The sequence below is a fragment of the Taudactylus pleione genome, unplaced genomic scaffold (assembly GCF_031769625.1).
Source record: "Taudactylus pleione unplaced genomic scaffold, aTauple2 ptg000009l, whole genome shotgun sequence".
Classification (NCBI taxonomy): Eukaryota; Metazoa; Chordata; class Amphibia; order Anura; family Myobatrachidae; genus Taudactylus; species Taudactylus pleione.
This window is the reverse complement of record NW_028284412.1, coordinates 6,320,967-6,340,624: the sequence shown is the minus strand read 5'-3', so window position 1 is coordinate 6,340,624 and position 19,658 is coordinate 6,320,967. Positions and strand designations below refer to the sequence as shown.

At 42.7% G+C, this 19,658-nt stretch overlaps 1 protein-coding gene across 1 annotated transcript in view; it reads right to left on the bottom strand.

Moving 5' to 3' along the window:
* ASTN2 (astrotactin 2) overlaps positions 1-19,658 on the bottom strand; it is a 567,587-nt gene that overhangs the window by 228,763 nt on the left and 319,166 nt on the right. Inside the window, exon 12 of the mRNA XM_088467057.1 lies at positions 18,386-18,574. Coding sequence (XP_088323183.1) covers positions 18,386-18,574 — 189 coding nt within the window. The remainder of the gene's footprint in view (positions 1-18,385; positions 18,575-19,658) is intronic.

Here is a 19,658-nt window from a genome sequence, read left to right as displayed (position 1 = left end):
GTGTGACTGCGTACGCAAATTAGCGTCATCCTTAGAGGTTTATAGGAAGGATTTTAGAAGGTACAGGCAGGGGTATATAGAGGTTCTGATCCAATATTGTTAGTTGGGGGCTCTTAGTGAAGTCACTTACCTGCTCACACTGTACATACGGTCATCGATATTTCAGCAAAGGGTGGAGTGGCCACATGCAGGGTTTGCCTGCAACCGCTTTGGCTGAAAGGTCGCTATCCATCTCCATGGGAATCAAGGGCACTGACTAGAATCCAGGGACAAGAGAGGAAAAAGTTTGTTTTCCTCTGTTTATAGAACCTTACGTTTAAAGGGGTGTCGCAGTACTGAGTACGCGGCTAAGTCGCAGGTTTGAGCATAGTAAGACGCACTTTTGCATACGCAGTTAAAAGCCATTATACGGTTGTGGGGTGGTCGCATTATTGTGTATGTGGCTGGTCGCACAATAGCGTATACGTACTTCCGGTTGTGCTGCCACGTGTTTAAACAAAGCCATTGAGGTTTACATTTTTTTTCTATTACCAATATCTGGGTTAAACGTGTATTTTTCTGCGCAGGAAAAAAAGTGTGTAACAGTGAATACTTGTTGAAGAAAGTTAAGGTTATCGTATGATCCTTAAGGGCTAGGTGCAAGGGTTAGCGTAGCTGCTCGGTAAGCAGCTTACCGTTCAGTACACAGAGCAGGTGTATGGTTTGTTATTTTTGTTAGGGACCGGCTCTCAGTGTGACTGCAGTGTTCAATAATATTTGAGCATTGTAGTTGAGCCGCACTAGGTGTGATTGTGAGCTGAGAGATAATAGGTGAGCGGGGCATCTAGAATTTCTTCCGTAGGTGAGCGGGGGCATCTAGAATTTCTTCCATAGGTGAGCCGGGGCATCTAGAATTTCTTTCTTAGGTCAGCGGGGGCATCTAAAATTTCTTCCGTAGGTAAGTGAGAGTATCTAGATTGCCTTTCACCAGTTTAAATCTGTATTGAAAAGTGTAGGAGTTGTCTCAGAATGGGAGCCACGCAAACAGTAGAGATGTTAGGCAATGATGTGCTGCTAATGGATGCTCCAATTGGATCAGCCCGTCGTATTATGCATACTAAGTACGGTACTTATGCAATAAGGTATTGTGATTTATGGTTTAATATGACGAGGAAGAGTGTTACACCGTTTCCCAGAATTGGTAGTTTTGATAAAAATGTGTTAGACAATGTCCAGGATCACATCAGTATGGTGCGATCCCGAGAGAAAAAGATTAAGTATTTTGAATGTTTAAAACTATGGCAGCATGAAGGGGATGCTTGGCTTAAAAATGTGCAAACGTCGCAAACTAGCGTCGCGAGCGCATTGCCAGAAAATACATCCGCGACGCTGAATTGCAATACGGGCGAGCCGCTAAATGACGCGCACGTGCGGCAAGGTAGCGTTGTGGATAGTATTGCCAGCAGTTCGCGCGCACCTCCCCCGCCCTATGTGGATGGAGGTGTAAGTACAGTTACCAAAAAAAAACATAAAAATGTAACAAGCAACTTGTACCCTCTCTTAAGTAACCATAAACAAAATGTTTATGATGTAGATGATGAGCCTATTGTAATGTCTGCCATTTCCCATGCTGTGCAAATGATAGATGCTGCATCACCACAATCACGGGTGGTGCCGCCATCTCCATCAGTAACAGCAAGGGAAGTGTTAATACACTCTGCACCCATTGAGGAAGTTGTTAATACCATACGTAGCAGCAGCAGATTAAACCCCCAGCCAGGTAACCAGGACAGCAACCTGCTGCCGGTCTGCATCCCATTCGGACAATAACTGTCCCGAATGGAAATGTGGATGCAAACGGTGTAGTGCCCACGAGGGAAGTAGTAATGCATTGTCCATGGACAAGGGCAGAACTAAATTCCATCATAAATGATTTCCCCAATCCCAAAAAGGAACTAGCCAAATGTCAAAGATTTTTGAGAAATTTGGGTAGTTCTCATGAGCCCACTAATAAAGATTGGCGTGTGGTGTTAAGGGCCTGTCTACCACGCAATACCGACATGACAAAATTTATCACGGACTGTGTATTGGATGGCGATGTTCCCTTAACAGACCAAGTAAACCAAGGTAACATTTCCCGCATTGTAACTCAATTGGGTGTATATTTTCCAGTAGTAGTTAACTGGAACAAAATCTTCACAATCAAACAGAAAGAGAGTGAGACTTCAGAAGACTATTGCGACCGGGCTCTGCAGGCTATCACCCAGTACACTGGGAAAGAAGATATTAAAGATAGCACTCACCACAGGGGAATGATAGTCACGGTACTCATGGACAGTCTGAAAGACGACTTAAAGATTCGGGTTCAGACCTCACAACCTGGCTGGAGGGGACTCACAATAGATAACCTCATAGAGTCCGCCATAGAATATGATAAAAATATCACAAAGAAGAGAGAGACCCAGAGCGAAAAACTAATGGCTGTCAGTATCTAAGCTCTGGAAGGAATGACAATAACATCACAGCCAACCGACACACCTGCACCCACACACACACCTGCACCTGAACAGTTACACGTCCTCACCAATCCTACACCACAGCAAACACATCCTTACCCCACATATCATACACAACCACAGGTCCCATACTCATATCCCCCACAATATCCTTACCCTCCCTATCCTTACCCATACCCACCACCTTTCCCTCTTGCTCAAATCCCACAACAATCTTTTCATCCACCCCGTTCAAAATTATGTTTTAACTGTCACCAAGTGGGACACATAAGTAAGTACTGCAAAGTGAAGAACACCACACAGGAACACGAGTTTCCCATGGGTTCATAGGTAACCCCAGTATCTTCTCCCAGGCCTTATATGACTGTTTATAATCTTTTCAACCTGCCAATGTATCTGTTCTAATGTAAAATGTGGATGATTTATTGTTGTATTTTAGGTCATGTTTAAATAATATTAAACTGTTGTGCTTTATCTCCCACTCACAGGACACGAGGTTGCTAAGGATAAACGGCAGCCATGCCAGGCTAAGGTCAACTACTCGGAATATTATCCAACCCAGTGGCACAGGCATTACTTAGAACAGTAGCTATTAATAACAAGATTTAATTGCAGGAACCTGTATGCAGATACTATATCCCTAGAATTGTTAAAAATGATAGGGGGACTTATTTTACAGGTGACGTTTCCAAGAACATGTGTAAGATGATGGGTAACAACACTGAGATTATCCCAAACTGTCTTTTCCTTTATTTGCCCCCCTTGGAGATACTGTTCAAACAGGCAGCCTCATGTGAAAATATGATAATGAGGTTACTGTGCAGGGTCTCACGAAGATGAATGAGAATAACCGAAATTGAAAGTGTTATTAACTAACATGTCTAATGCAAACTGTCATGATGTAAAAATCTGGAAGAATTTATGATCCAAATTTTTTTTTAGCTCAGGTCGTTTGACTGATCGGTGGAAAGGTCCGTATCTGACGATACAGCATCCTCAAAGGGTGGCCGGGGAAGATACGTAGGTCCATTCCACTCACTATAGGGAGGTTAACCAACTGGTGGAGATACAAGGCAGAGACAAGGCCGATAACATGGACCTGTCCATTGCGAGCTTGTGCCGGAAGAATTAAAAAGGTGACGGTGAGATATCTGAGCTAAAGAAATGTGTAGATCAGTGCTTCCAGCAATGGAGTGGTCTGCTGTAGTCATCCTAGTTCTTTTTCTTTCCAGAGTTTTTGTCATGATGATCTGTTTGGGGAGACTCAGTGTCTGTGATGGGGGACCGATAAAGGAGATGTGAGCTGATGGCGGAGCTGATGGAGTGGAGTCAGGAGGAGTGCAATGCCAATCAGGGGAGTTTCTGACCAATTCTAGTATTGTAATTGTTATGTTATTTGGGAAGAATACTTCCAGAAGTTATGACCCTCACACATGTTGAAATGTTGGGAATACATAAAAAACACACCGTCACCATATCTTCACACACAATATGAACACAGAGGCAAGAGAAATATGATACCTGGTGATATGCATAAAGCCGCTCAGTTAATTAGTGAGACAACTGGCTTTCAAGTTCTGGTCACATTGGACCCCACCAGGATCGCTCGGGGTACATTAAATTTTAGATATATCCAGGAACTTGCTAAATTAATACATAATATCACCGAGATGTACGATGACACATTTAGGTATACAGGGAAAGAATTGCAAGCGTACAAGAAAGAACTGGTGCAACACAGGCTAGTGTTGAATTATTTAACTGCTGTTACTGGAGGGTATTGCGTAACATTGGCCACCCAATTTGGAGTAAAATGTTGCACCTATGTCACTAATGATACCAGCGATGCTAAGGAGGTGATAGACCGGAAGATGGATGAAATTCTGCAGCTGAAGTGGGAGTTTCGCGAGAACCATAATGCTTCAGTAGCTGAAGTAGGGGAAAAGATAGAAGGATGGGTGTCATGGCTGAACCCAGTGAAATGGTTCTCAGGTCTAGGGGAATGGGTTCAGGAAGTGATCGCCAGCATAGGCAAATTCTTAATCCTTATACTGATGGTCATCATAATGATTGGCATATGCGTCCGGTGTGTTCCTATTGTGTTGAAGTATGGAAAATGTAAAAACAGAGTGAAACGAAATAATGAAACTATGATGGTGGTTAGTAATGACAATATGTATACCGAGGTAAATGTAGAACTGCATTACAACCTGAACTAGGAAATACAATCATTTAATGTATTATATCTAGACATGCATAGAATGTATTATTGAAATGTTATTCATAGAACACCTCAGATGATGTAAAGTCTCAATTCCCTTTCAAGACTGCTATTATAAGATTGGTGCACTCCCACACCTTTCACATGACCTTCCAAGGTCCGCGGTGTGCGTATAATAGTAGTTTTATGTCCCCACCCAGAGACACATTATTGATGGATTAAGAACCATTTTGTGCCATCCCATAATAACACTAAATAATATGTAAATGTAAGCATAAATTAAATTTAAATAGCAGATTGTGATAGCATGTTGTTCGCTATCAAAGGGTGGACTGTCAAAACTGGATTATTAGCTGAGACAAGATCAGTTTAAATTTGAAGCGTGCGCGACGCCATCTTGCAAATGACAGCTAGACTCCATTTTAGAAACAAGAATCTGCAAGACGCCATTTTATGACCAACGTCATTTCAAGTTATAACTCAGGAGCTAAGACCAAGGGCTACTGGGAAAAACAAGCTTTCTGAGTAAAATTAATTAGAAATAGACAATGGGTAGTTTTACATACAAATTGGGAATCCCTGGATGCAGATAAAGTAAAGTTGTGACAATTGTAGTATAATCCAGGCATTGATATACACAATTGGATCTGTCTGAACTCTAGACAGGATGATCCCAAAAACTTCACAGCTTGAGGTGATAATACATTTGCATTTCACACAAGAGTCTAGGAGGACAAAAGAGGTATCTTTCCTTTGAACACAGGAAAGATAGGGGGGGCTGCTGACAGGACATGTAGAACTACCTCGCCCAGCATGCCACGCTGCTAAAATGTTAGAATCAAATGCACTCATCTTCATACACACATTAATATGTCTTTATACCAAACCCCGAATACCCACACATTTCATATTCATACATAAGGTTCAATAAGCTTTAAAGTGTATGATTCAAGAAGGTTCAGTTAGTTTACATTCTAAGAAATAAAGATATTTGTTAACTAAGGAATTATACAAGATAAACACGTCATTCTTGGAGTTGTTCTGATGCGTACTCTTTCCACAGTTTCCCGGTGCTATCGGTGAGGAGATCGCATCATGCATTCTCGAGTTATGGACCGCAGAACCTACAAGCAACCAAAATGTATATCTTAGATTCAACTGTTAGGATGCTGACGAAGGCGTGAGGAGGAAGACCCCTAGCTGTTAGAGGCAGGGAAAGTCTGTTTGAACCAGCCTGTTAGATGCACTGTAACAGATGCTTCACCTCTGAGAACCAATGACATCAGCAACAGACATACCTTTTGTCTTGTTTATACTGGGGGGGTATAAGTATGGGTGCACGGACACTATTTGGGAGTCTTCGTGCTGAATGCTGAATGACGAGGGGTCTCTTGCTGAAGCCTGTCTCTGGGTCCAGAAGCGCCTGCGTACGTATACTGTACTTGTGGTCTGTATGATTTACTTTACCTAAATTGTGTCTTGATCAATTGCGTGTAACTGTCTGAACTTTTACCTGAATATCACTTGTGCTTTGGAACCACAGGTTCTATGTCTAAGTCTTTATTTATGGTGTGACTGCGTACGCAAATTAGCGTCATCCTTAGAGATTTATAGGAAGGATTTTAGAAGGTACAGGCAGGGGTATATAGAGGTTCTGATCCAATATTGTTACCACCCACAAACGCCTCATTTTGTCACTCAAATTAGCAGGCATTCGCTATTTTGCGAGCACACAATTTCCGACCGCAATGACTGGTTCGCGCATGTGCAGTTGTGCGAACATCGCTCGTAGTGAACGAGCGGCCGCTTATGAGCGGCTCTGAATCAGGCCCAGTGTCCATTGTATGTAATAGAATAATCACTTTAATTCCCATGGAATGATTTCAGAAAAAATTATGATTAGTAAATATTCTGCCAATTTGTCTAATCTGTCTGTAAAAGAAGATGATAATCTGTTTACATCTGGTCAACATTGTTGTATACAGGCTGTGATTTCCCAAAAAAGGAATAATCTGCTAAAAGACAGCAGGAAGAAATTCAAACCAGAGGATGTTTGCTCAATTGAACAAAACAATTAGGTTTCACAAAATGATGGAGAAAATGAAGAAGAAAGATGTAGAGTTAAATGAAAAGACCAGATGAAAGAAAAGAAAGAAAAAATGTGGAAAGCTCTCAGGAAATAAAATGGGATTGTTGAAGTGCTGAGAGAAAGTACATAGGTGTTGCATATATTTCGCTGGTATATGAAAGTTCACATCATCAACAAAATGGAGGCACCTAATGGATTTGAAGAAAAAGACAAAATGGAACAGTCTGCCTCTTTTTCTCGTTTCTGTCACCACTCTGTCCACCTGGAGAAAGGCATGGGGGAAGGGATCAGGGGGAGGGGCATGGGAGGAAGGGTGGAAGTGCTGGGGGAATCCATTTGTGTTGTGATAGCTCTGGCTCCAGGCACTTCAGGGAAATGTTCACCTTATATCCATAAAGCATTGGCTGGGGGTAGAAGAGAGACCGTCAGGAAGCCAGTGAGAGCTAGAAGGGGGGGTGACTTTCCTCGAGCTTCTTACTATACCTTTGCTAGATGGACACAGAAGCTGATTATGTAATAGATGTTTATATTTAATATATGAATGGCATCAGTGCTTTTTAGGCATTAGTATACTATATGTTTATATCTAAGCTTTATGTCATATATTCCTTGAGTTAAGATCTACTTTAGAAATGTAGTCTTTCTGGTTTAGTTATTTCCTTTTTAGTGTATTAATCTCATGTTTTGCTTCTTATTTTAAAACGCTAATATTTGCAGCACTTTATGCATCCGAATACTTGAATAAGTTTGAGGATAGATAAGCACCCTGTTTGATATGTAATTTTGTTAGGTAAGTTAAGAGTTAAAAGCTGGAGGGGGATGTGGTTAGTATTCGTTACTTGAGGAGTATAAGCCTATGGTAGGATTTAAGGGAGGGCTTAGAGGTTCCATATAAATAGCCTGGTGAGGGGAGCCATCTTCCTCTTTCCAGTTTATTTCAACCAGGCTGGCTAAGGAGCATATGTATAGTATTTTATATGTCTGTCTTTCTCTTCTTCTTTCACATTTCACACCCCATTTATTTCCCCTGGTCTACCACCCTCTCTGTCTCCTGTTAATTTTATCTTTTACTACCTTCCTATTTCTAATTTCCCCCCTGTCCTTTCCTTTCTGCACATGTTCCATACTTTTCTTCCCCCTTCCCCTGCTTGTGTTTCCATATAGTCCCTGTTACCTGCCAGTGCCCTCCCTCCCTGTCATTTCCAGATACACAGGCCCCGTGTGTCCCCCCCCCCCGCCCCTGCCAGGCCTCTCACCTCCGTGGCTGCTTCCCCAGCCACGCGAGGGCCATGGTCCGCTCAGGCGCAAGGCTACACCTGCCTGCACTCCCGCTGCCGGCTCTCGATTGCCGCCCCCCCACATCGACCACCCCTTCCCCGCGGCCGCCTGCTCTCAAGCGGCAGCGATATTAGCTAGACGGCCCCCACTCCCCGTCTCCCCTCACGCTAAGCGCGGCCATCCCGCTCCCTGCACCGGTAGCTAGCTCCACCCACAGGGTTGCGGCGGCCATCTTGTGCAGCCAGGCGCCGCATGGTGCTCTGCCGCAACCCCCCCATGCCCCCACTACTTAAGAACAGGGGGGCACCTCCCTGCACAGCCTCCCCCCTGCTCTGCCAGCACCAGAGACTCCCTTGGTGCGGCGTCCCCTAGCGCGCCACCCACCAACTTGTCCCCTTTCCCCCCCCGCACCCTGGGGTGGGGGTTACACCCCCCCTTGCATTTAGGGGCGGCTGGTGCACAGCACAATAATCCTGCCCCATTCAAGCCTACAATGACGCGCCGCCGGGCTGCCCCCCCCCCTTATTTCCCTGCCACCGGGATGCTGCACATAAGCCCAATGCATTTTTCAGCCCCTTATCATCCGCCCCGCTTATGCACTGCCAGCCACTGCCCCCCACTCTCCTCCAGTTCGCCCCCTCCACTGCTAACGCGGCCCCCCCCCTTTTTTCCCAGGGATTGGCGCATCACTACAAGGCGCAATAGCTATGCCCATCCAGCCGCATGCCACTACAGCTGTTTTCCTGAACCCATACATGTTTCCACCCCCTCCTCACACCCCTCCCCCCAAAACCTGATCCTGTACCCCCGCTGGCTACAGCATCTCCTGCTCTTTCTTCTGCGGAGGGACTTTGTTGCGTGGGTTTCACCGGATATTTTTTCGAGCCCCCAGGTCACAGTTTTTGAGCGTCTAGGACCATTGTCGAAGTCCAGCGGACAGATGGTGCTGATGTCGAATCAAGTCGTGGTGGGCGCACCGCGCAGCGAGGGACTGTTGGCGAACACAAAGGAGCCAGTGGCTGGGCCTTCCACGTCAGGATCAGGTGAGCATGGTGTTAACCCATTTGCGCAGCACACATTCCCCTTCCACTGATGATTCTAGCGATTCTTCCAGTTCATTTGTAAATCCGCGCAAGCTTAGGCGTTACTTAGTGCAAATTTAATGGGTAGCAAGGGTGCCCTTAGAGATTTAACACAGTGTCAGCAATTGAGGTACCGGATGAAGCGCGGGTTATGGTTCACTGAGCGAATACGGCTATCCTTAAAGATTTAAAGTTTTAAAGTAGGGAGCGGTTAGTGAAGAGTAAATTTGTGGATATGTTTGTGATAACGGCTGACGCACGTAGGTTTAGTTCAGGCTAAGTCAGCAGGAGTAATGGCGGGGGCCTTCGGGTATGTTATGTTTTTTGCGGCGTGCTACCTTGAGTCCAGACACAACACGAGGGACAGGCAGTGTTTTCAATTAGGTTTCAAGGATGTTGAGGTTTGGTTTGCTCGACCAACTGCCTAGCTTGCCTGCGGAATCCTCGGTTGGTCGGAAGCAGCCCTTTCTGGCCTGCCCAGATCTGTGGGCATCAGCCGCTGGTAGTGCTACGCGTGTAATAACACGCAGGGTCATATGGGGCAGGCTGTGGATACAGTCATATCTGCATGCTCTGTGGGAGCATTCATCCAGCCAAGGTGTGCGCGTTGGTCTGCCGCACAGGGTCAAGGAGAATATTGCAGCAGCAGCGCAGAGGTGTTCAGAAAAGCACCGTCATTGATTAATTTGGGGGTTTTTGGCGTGGGTTTGCATTTATCTTTGACACAGGAATATCCGTGGTTTCTGAGAGGAATCTGAAAGCGGAAGTCGGGTGGGGGCCCATGCGTGGCCCCTTTTGCTCCACCCACTTTTGGTACGGTTTAGGTGCACCGCCTTCAAGGGGGTGTCGTAGAAGGAATTGGGTAAATTGGAGTTGTTACAGAGTCTCTTACATAAATGGAAGGGTTCGGCAATCACACAAAATATCTGTCAGATCACTGCGCCATTTAACAAACGGGGGGAGGGCTCTACTAGCTAAGGCAGATATCGCATATGCTTTTTGACTGCTGCCCATTTCACCCCGAGTCCTTTAAATATTTGGGGTTTGGAGTTGCAGGGCTCAATTACGTTACACAGAGGGAAAGCCCTTATGGCCTTGTGGTTAAGATGACTGTTTATACATGGCGGCCGATTGGCTTTTTCATTTCGTGTACTTTAGTTGAAGGTTTTAGTTATTTTTTGCAGTAGTTGTCCATGCGGGTATTGGGACATACTGTGGTGTCCCGCTACCTGGATGTTTTCATGTTATGGGGCTAGTAGATACCAGAGTTTGCCAGTATTCAATTAATTTCCTTAGTTTAGTCGTTATGGGAGCCCCGATGGCTCGTGACAGGTAAGAAGGTTCAGTTATGCGCATTATCTTATTTGCGGATAGAAATCGATACCTTGATAGGATTATGCCGCTTGCCTATGGCGAAGGCATGGCGTTTTGGGGAGTTGCTAGAAGCATTTCATTTTGGCAAAAAAAAAAAAAAGTTTCGCTAGTACAGTTGCAGTCGCTATCGGGCCCCCTCAGTTTGGCATTTAGAGTCATACATAGGGGTTGGTTTTTCAGTAGACGGCTAGAAGGAGCCACAGCAGGGGTTAGGAAGCCTCGTCACCTCATATGTGTCCCTCTGGAGCGGAGTGGACATGCTGCGCATTTGTTTGTTTTTTATGCGCAAATTCAACGGAGTACAGTTCTGCACACGTCACCCGTAGCCAAGTCCGAACTTAGACCGTTACGTATGCATCCTGTTCATTAAGTGGTGCATTTGAAGGGGAGTGTGGCACGGAGCCTTGGCCGGTTTCCTGTGGGGTTCAGGGCCTAGACAGGAACATCCTTATTCTTGAGAATTTTTCAATTGTAGTGGCGGTCGAACTGCGGTCCAGCAAGCCTTGCATTAGGCAAATCCTGTTTGGTGATAACTTAGGTGTGGTATAAGAAGGCTCTAATCTAGGATGGACTTGGATCTGGCCTCGCAGTGGTTAGGCATCTATGTGTTTAAGGAATATTGAGTTTAGGGCACGGCATGTTTCGGGCGTTGCTACCAAGATAGTGGACATCTTATATCGTTCAGTAGGACATGTTTCATTCGCTCGCGCCTCCTGCTAATTTACATGGTTTCTCCTTCCCCTTCCATGCCTGGCGGATCGTCACGCCGGCATCCAGGGACTAGCACGGAAGTCATGGGCACCAAGTACATTAAGACCTACACGCTAGTTTTGTGCGATTGGCAAGGTGTTTAGCTTCCAAGAGCGGGCGGTTTCAGATGGTTAATGATTGTATGGCAGAGTTTGTCTGTAGCTGCTATGACAGGGGTCGTTCCAAGGCGGCTTGTCTCCAGCGTTACCCAGTATAATTTTCCAAGTTGCACGTTTGGCGGATCCTGACAAATTATTTGTATTAAACAAGGCATTTAATAGGGTGGGCAAGAGAGTATTAACAAAGGTATTTAATAGGGTGGGCAAGGGAGCGTCCTAACAAAGGCGTTGCGCGGAGCCCCATCAACACAGCCCTATTACAGGATTTGATTGGGCCAGTAAAGGAGTGGCTTTGGTCAAGTGCTAGGCGCCTACCCCCCCCCTTTTTGGTTAGCATTTTCATTAGCTTACTTTAGGGCTTTTAGAATGGGTGAGCTAGTTGCTGCTACTAAGATTTCTGCGCTATCAGGTTTAATGTTAAAATAAGGTGGTTATCAAACCGGTATTGAGCTTGTGCTGAATAGATGGGTCTAAAACAGATTAACTGGCAGGGAGCGAGGGATTTCTATTCAGATGCATGCAGATCCAGTGATTTGGCCAGTTGCTCTTTGGGGTACTTTAATAGGGTTTGCCCTCCAGGTGGCGGGCAGTGGTTATCCATGTTAATCTAACTCCCTTTTGTCGTAGTTTACGAGGGTGTTTCAGAATTATATTATAGCTAGGGCAGTGGAAGTCGTATTTAAAACAAGTAGCATTAAGTAGTTGCGCTCCTTGCGAGTTTGTTGGGAAACCCAGGGGCCTTATGCCTACTGCCGCTAGGGATTCTGAAAGGATTTTCAGCTTTTGCCCTCAAGGAGGTTTTGCTGTTTTTCATCTTCAGATGGGTCACCCAACTATTTGTTTCCCTTTCCTTGTGGTTAGATTATTGTTGTTATTATACATAGCAATTTCTGTTTGTATTAAATACCAATATCTGTCTGTATAAATGCCAATTCTGTCTAGGTGAACTTTCGGACAGGGTTGTCTGTGAGTGCTAACTGTCGGGTGTGGGAAAATTCCTATATTTACTGGGCTAGCCAGCACCCTTTGGAGTTACATGCCCAATTTTGGTTGTGAGTGCGTAAGTGGCATTGCTTAGGATTACGAGAAATGCACTGTAAGTGCCTGCTAGATGCCCCATGGGCAGCAGAGGAGAAGTTTGGGGCCAGACTTGGGAGGCAATGATTTGGTCGCGTTCGTGGGTATTGAACAGATATGGCCATTGCACGCTTGTCATTTAGCGTTTGGTGGACGCGTCATACAATACCCAAGTTTATGTCACGGGGCAGAGAGCTTGCATAGGCCCGACGGGGTACATCTCACGAGCGCGCGGCTAGAGCGGTTGACCGATGACCTCTGCAGTTTTAATTTCATTAAGAAGGTCACAGTTTTGGTGGCGGGCCTGGTTCTGCGAACCGGGCTTTGGCGGGAAGCAGTGCTCATGGGCGGCCTATTATTAGCGCAGGAGTGCCTGTGGTAGCATTCTTCCTTTGAGAGCGGCCAGTTTGTCACCGCCTAAATGGGGGGACATGGTCATTGTTCCAAGGGAGGGACCAATGCTGTGCCAATTAGGGAAGGATGGTACTGCCCCAGGTCAGTCTGTGCAGGGCGGGGATCCGCCCCTTTTTATTTGTATTGATATCCACTGGGCTGTGGCCTTGGAGCACTGCTTTCTTCTTGCCACCTATTCTAGAATTTCAATTTGATCAATAAATTCTGGCTGTGACCTCTTTGAATTCCATATTCATGTGTCAGTGTGTTTATTTCTAGGTTTAGGAATAAGTTAAGTTAACAAAAGGGAATAATAAAACAAATGGGTGACTTATATTCATAGTCTTTATCATACATCACGCCAGCTTCTCTGATTAATTTTATTGACAAAGACAGACAAATATCGCAAGAAGCATCAAAATTCCCTTATTAAATGTGTGACCTCTTCTACACACTTACATATTCACATCCAATTGATTATCTAGCATTCTACTGTGCAACCCAGGTCAACAGATTCAGATTATGTATGTCAGAGAATATTAGTATGAATCTGAGGTGCAACAAATATGATAAATATTGAGTACTAATAGCTATTTAAATGAGTTCTCAGATCTTTACTGATATATTTGGCTGTTTTATTGTTTAATTTGTACTCCCTAATTGATAACTAGATTTTTATTTCATTTTCTGTATAAGTGAAAGATTGCATGTGTGCTCTCTGCAGAAGGAGAATGTGACCCTGGTCACATTAATATACATAGAAAAATTGCAATTTCTCAACATTTTTGTTCTGGGAGACTATTCAGACAATGTATTGCCCAAATCCCCATACATAATGTAAGACAGTCATGGCCTGAAAAAGGGGAGGGTGTGGATTATGCATTCTGAATACTTACCAAGCACAGCAATATGTATGAGCTGACTGTCTTTGTAAATTTACATGATAAGGATGATACAGGACAGTTTTTTTTTTAACTCTTTCAGAGCACTTATATTTATACAGTGCACACAACTGATACTGTATATTTCCTCCTCAAGACCCAGAAATACATATATAAATAACAATGCTTTGAAAATAATTTGAATTTGGGCTATAATTAAAAAACAAATTAAATTTGGACTAAAATAAAAACTCATAACTTTTAATGCATTATTATGCAAACAATACCCAGTTTTAACAGTAACTTTTGCACTCTAAGATAATAGAGACATAATTGCATATTTAGTTTCATGTTGCTGTATATGTTTTGTGCTTTTTATGTTCCATCTTTTGAGCTGCTGAAATGTTTTTTTTTAGTTATTTATTTATTAGGAAATAAAATGCTATGTGTGGTGCTTTTTCCACATCTGTGTGGATCTTGTTCTGATGTGTTTGCTGTTCTTCGCACACATAAATCTCAGTCTCAGTTCATCGTTCACCCACACATGTGGCTTTTTGTTTACAAAGCAGTTTATGTTCTTCCTAAAAAGTGGTTTTTAATGAATTTCAGTATGTTTCGAATTGTTTCCATATTTCAAGGTGTGGGGAAACATGAGTGCTATCTCCAAATATATAATTTCCTGTAATATTGCACCAACACTAGCATTATCTTACAGGAGTCAGGTACAGATAATTTATCACCTTCTGAAAGCATGCATACAATTAATAAAGCACTCGCAGGCAATAATTCATGTAGCTAATTAGGTTCAAACACCTGCAAAATAATGTATATTTATATAACAAAAAAAATCAAAGGATTTTTGTTTAGTGTGAAAATCATAACCATTTAAAAAAAAAAAATAACAATGTTGATTGAAAATCAATGTCAAATGGACGTGGTTTAATAGTGAACAGATTAATTACATTTGTTTTATTCAATCATGTAAAAGTTTATTTTAAACATTAAAAAAGTTAGTGGCAAAGAGAAAAATATAAGCGCCTACATTTTTTTTCGATCAAATTTTTTATTAAAGAATCCGAAAAAGCTTACAGCAAAAAATAAATGATTAAGCACAATAAAAGAATAGATGTCAAATCCAACTTTAAACATCTTAAAAATTAAAAAATATTACATGTAAATAGTGAATTTTTTTTTTAACATTACTTTTTTTTCTCATAAAAAAGAAGAACAAAAAGGAGGGGTGAAAGTTGTGGAGCAGAAAAGAGAAAAATATAGAGAAGCACGTGGCTTAAGTGCAAACAAATTATACTAAAACTGCAAAAGTCCAGAAACTGTAGGTGGAAGAGACAGGATCGTAGACAGTGATAAAAAAAAAATATAATATATATATATATATATATATATATATATATATATATATATATATATATATATATATATAAAATGGGAGCTCTATTCTCTTGCCATTTGAACTCAATTATCCTCAATGAAAGCTAAGCCTTTTTTACCTTTTTGATATATTTATTCTTGGGCACTTCAAAATATTTTTACCATCCTGGATATAGATAGCACTTTAGAACAACTGGTATCCAGTTTATTTTGATTTGTTTTTTTTATACATTTCTTGATCTATTGTATATTGTTATTTGTACTAAATTGTGTACTCCCCCATTTTATTCATATATTTATGTTGCACATGTTCTTGGCACAAGCACTTTATATGTATTTCCACATTTGCACTTTATTGGAGTAAATACGCAGGTTGCTATACCTATTAATTTTGCACATTTTGTTTCAAGTATCTTACCCGTACTTTTATTGGTATTTAGCTGACGCCTTGTGAAGTAGGCATTGCAGTTTTATTATATGTGTGGTATTGGGGAAAACCTCCCATAGGTATTATTAGGTACATATTGATTGGCGCTGTTCCATACTCCCTGTTTTCATATATATATATCTATATATTGTGATAGAAGCACTGGAGAGGTGTGGAATGGCTTCTATATCTGTCACAGATTCCTGTCTTATGTCTTTAAAAAAAAAAAACAGGAGAAGTCTGTTGATTAAAGCAGACTAGAAATGTCGGCTTCTGTGAAAAGCCGGAATGGGTTCTGGGGGTGTGGATGTGAGAAGGGGGAGGGCTCCATCCACAGGCCACTCCAGGTGTTGGGCCTTTCAGCCTGGTAGCAGGCTCATTAGGGCTTGCACCTGGAAATGGCTGATTTATGATGGGTTTAGTTAGGGCTGAGTGTCTCACACCTGGGAGAGCAGGCCCGCAGGTTAGCTTGCTCTGAAACACTGTTGGCTACAAACCAGAAGGTACTGTGGATGGGGATTTATTTAGTGTTCTGTTAGTGAGGGAACTTACTGTCTAGTTAGTGCCTAGCCGGGCTAGGGTTTATTTTATGTTTTGTTTCTTTGATTATTGATATTGCACAATATAACTGGCGCCGACCAGCTTGTATGAAAATCCACGACTGGAGTGCTATTTCCTGGCTGCTGTGTGTAAGGAGGTGTCCATCTACCCCAGGAGAGGGACCTCTTACCCCGACCTTATCACAATATATATATATATATATATATATATATATATATATATTATACAGTATATATAAGGGAAATCTAGAAGAGAGGGGGCAAGCTGGGAAGGATGAGAGTAGCCCCCAGGGGACAGTGAGAGCCAGTAGCGAGAGGTCAGGAAAGACCGGGGAGGACCACACCTGGAGACCTGTACCATGGTGACCATACTGCAGTAAACTTATCCACCATGTTATTTTGGAGGCTTGTTACATATTCCATTTTGGCCACAAATCAAATGCGGTTAAGGAGCTGTTGACGGGTGGCTTCCAGGATCTAGCCATCTGTAATTTAGCAGGGCATGAAATGTGCAGAATTCTTTTTTTTTGTGTTTGGAGAGCTGGCAGACCGGGGCACACAAAAATAATGAGGTTGGGGCAAGGGGGGAGTTAAGATGGACTAGAGAGGAAATCAAAGATTGGACCATTGACCAGAAAGGGGTCATATTAGGTCATGTCCACCAGACATGGATAAAGGATCCATTTTACCACAATGTCTTCAGCAAAGGTCAGAGGTATTAGGGCACATATGGTGTAAATGTTCTGGGACAAGATACCAGCGGGTGTAAACTTTATAAGAGTTTTCCTTGATGGAAACACTAATAGAACATTTTGAAATGTTGAGATGGATGGCCTTACAAGTGTCTTCACCCAAAAAAGTGCCTAAGTCCGATTCCCAGTGTAGTTCACGGGATGCTAGAGGAGGAGAGTACTGGGTTAGGATAGAATAGTAAATTTGGGATATAATGCCTTTTTCTGTAGGTCGATAGATGCAAATACATTCCATTACTGTGGGGTTTCGTAAAGAGTCCGGAGATGAAAGAGATGAAGTAATAAATAAGTGCCTAAATTATGTAAGACTACCTGCACACAATGGTCCTGATTCAGTGTCGCATGAAATGCTGATGCTCACAGAGATGTGCAATAAAATGCACGTGCACAAAGATCGCCAAAAACTCCTACGGTGCATGCGCTACACAGTGTGTATAAACAAAAGCACTGTTGCGATTCAGATGAACGATAACGGAAATGTCTTGGAAAAGTGCTGGGCGTACCTGGGCAGTGACTGGGAGGTGGCTAAACAGATGCATGGCAATGGTCCATATTATTGGCGTGTCACTGATGTGGTTGTGTACACAGACACTCAATCATTCACTTTGGAGGCCATACTACATACATAGAAATTCTGCACCCACCATAAGGCAGGCAAAAGTTTCCATGATGGTTTCTAATGATGGGTAATACAGCATCTACAGACGCTGACAGTGGGCGTCTCAGTCTCATACACAGAGATGTACACCATGGGGAAGGTGTAGAAAACTGCAAAGTCTATGGGGGAAAAAACAAATGTGTTTTCAAAGCCAATTAGGTAGTCACTGATTAGTAAAAGCAAACTGTGCTCAGGGGGTTGGATACGGGATGCCGGCGCTCGGGACACCGGCGGTCAGAATCACAACGCCGGCATCCCAACAGGATCAGGATACCGGCTCCTGTCAGTAAGTATCCTAACCCTCCCCCTAACCCTTTCTACCCGCTGCCTAAACCTAACTCTCCCCCGCTAGTGCCTAAACCTCCGCCCCCGCTTCCTAGACCTAACCTTCCCTCCCTAGTGCCTAACCCTCCCCCTAGTGCCTAACCCTACCCCACTACTTACCATCGGGATGCCAAATTTAGCTAATGGGTAAAAAGGGGGTGGTTTTTAGTAGAGAGGATGTTAGATATGATTTGGTTGTTAGGATGTTCTCCCTTTTATCTTTGTGAATATCCTCCCACAAACCTTTTGCTGTTGATCAACTTGTTCTAAAGTTTGTGCAATAACACATTTTTTTTTTCCAAAGGAGGGGGACAGGTTCTAAATGAATCAGGTTGTGTCAGAGTCATACGACTGCCCCCAATGTTTATTTGGTTATTGGCTGGGGCTTTAATTCATTTGGCAAAGGTGATTAAAGCAAGTCAAGTCTCAAGCTGGGTACACAGCTCAGCGATGCGGCCATGTGATGTAACAATATATTGTATCGCCATACACACTGCATGATCTTTTTGGTCTCACCTGAAACTCATCTGGAAAACTTGACCTTGATTAACTCTTTGCGTCTTGTTGTCAAACCCATGTAGCATCTCTCCAAACAATGTGTCATTCAGGTGATTTTCTGGCCGTAAACACTTAGTGCCTTCACAAACATCTGTCACCATCAGACAAGTTCTGCCATCTGGTGCTAGTCGATATTCCTCAACACAACTACAAACAAACATAGCATATATCATTATCTATATATACACATATATACATGAAGAATAAAAATCATACAACACTATTAAACACATCTTTATATAATCAATAATGCAAAACACTTTAACATGTAACCAAATAATATAAATGTAGAATTGTTTATTCCTCACCTTTGCTTTGTTCATTTATATATGTTTTCCATTTCTCTTTACATACACAAACCATGGAAAAGTCTATTAGAGGATTATGGCTTTTAGAGGATTTAAATATAAATCCGGTTTATTGTCCCTTTAAACTCTACACTTTACTTACTATTTTGCTCTCTGTCTCCTGTTTAAATGGAAATTCCCTTTTGTAATTTAACCACCATGTAGCAACTAGGAATATGCCATTACTTAAAGCCAGAAATAGGTTTGGAGAACTCCCATCATTTGCTATTTCAAGGTAAAACCAGATTACAATAGTAATCCTCTACCTAAAGGGGCCCATACAGTATCAGCAATCATTTGGGGCAATTCTGCATTTTGCAGATGATTGTGTAAAGAAATCGACACTGTATGGGGTTCATCGATCCCTGGTTCTAACCAAAAAATGGACGGAATTGGTGAATCACATTGTTTGATATTGAATGTTGGATTTTGACAACCAATCGGGGTTCTAGATTGACAGCGTATGGTACTGATCAACCGCTTAGCAGACAATTACTAGTAAAGTGATGAGTTTTTCACGATTGGCAGATATATTCTTTGGTGAAAATTATCTTCAAATCGTTGGTACATATCGACAGTGTATGGGCGCATATTGGTGGATGGCAGTGTATGGGCGCATATTGGTGGATGGCAGTGTATGGGCGCATATTGGTGGGTGGCAGTGTATGGGTGCATATTGGTGGAGTGGAGAATTGTAAACACTTTGGCTTCAGTTGCACCAAACAGACCCTCGTTGCGATCCAGGTGTTTTTCCCTCAACTGTACATATTATTTGCATAAATATAGGAACTAGAAGCGTCCAAACTACTCTGCTAGTTTACACTGATCAATATGATGTGTAACATTTACTTCTGTGTTGAAATTGGTCTGAATTAGTGTACAAA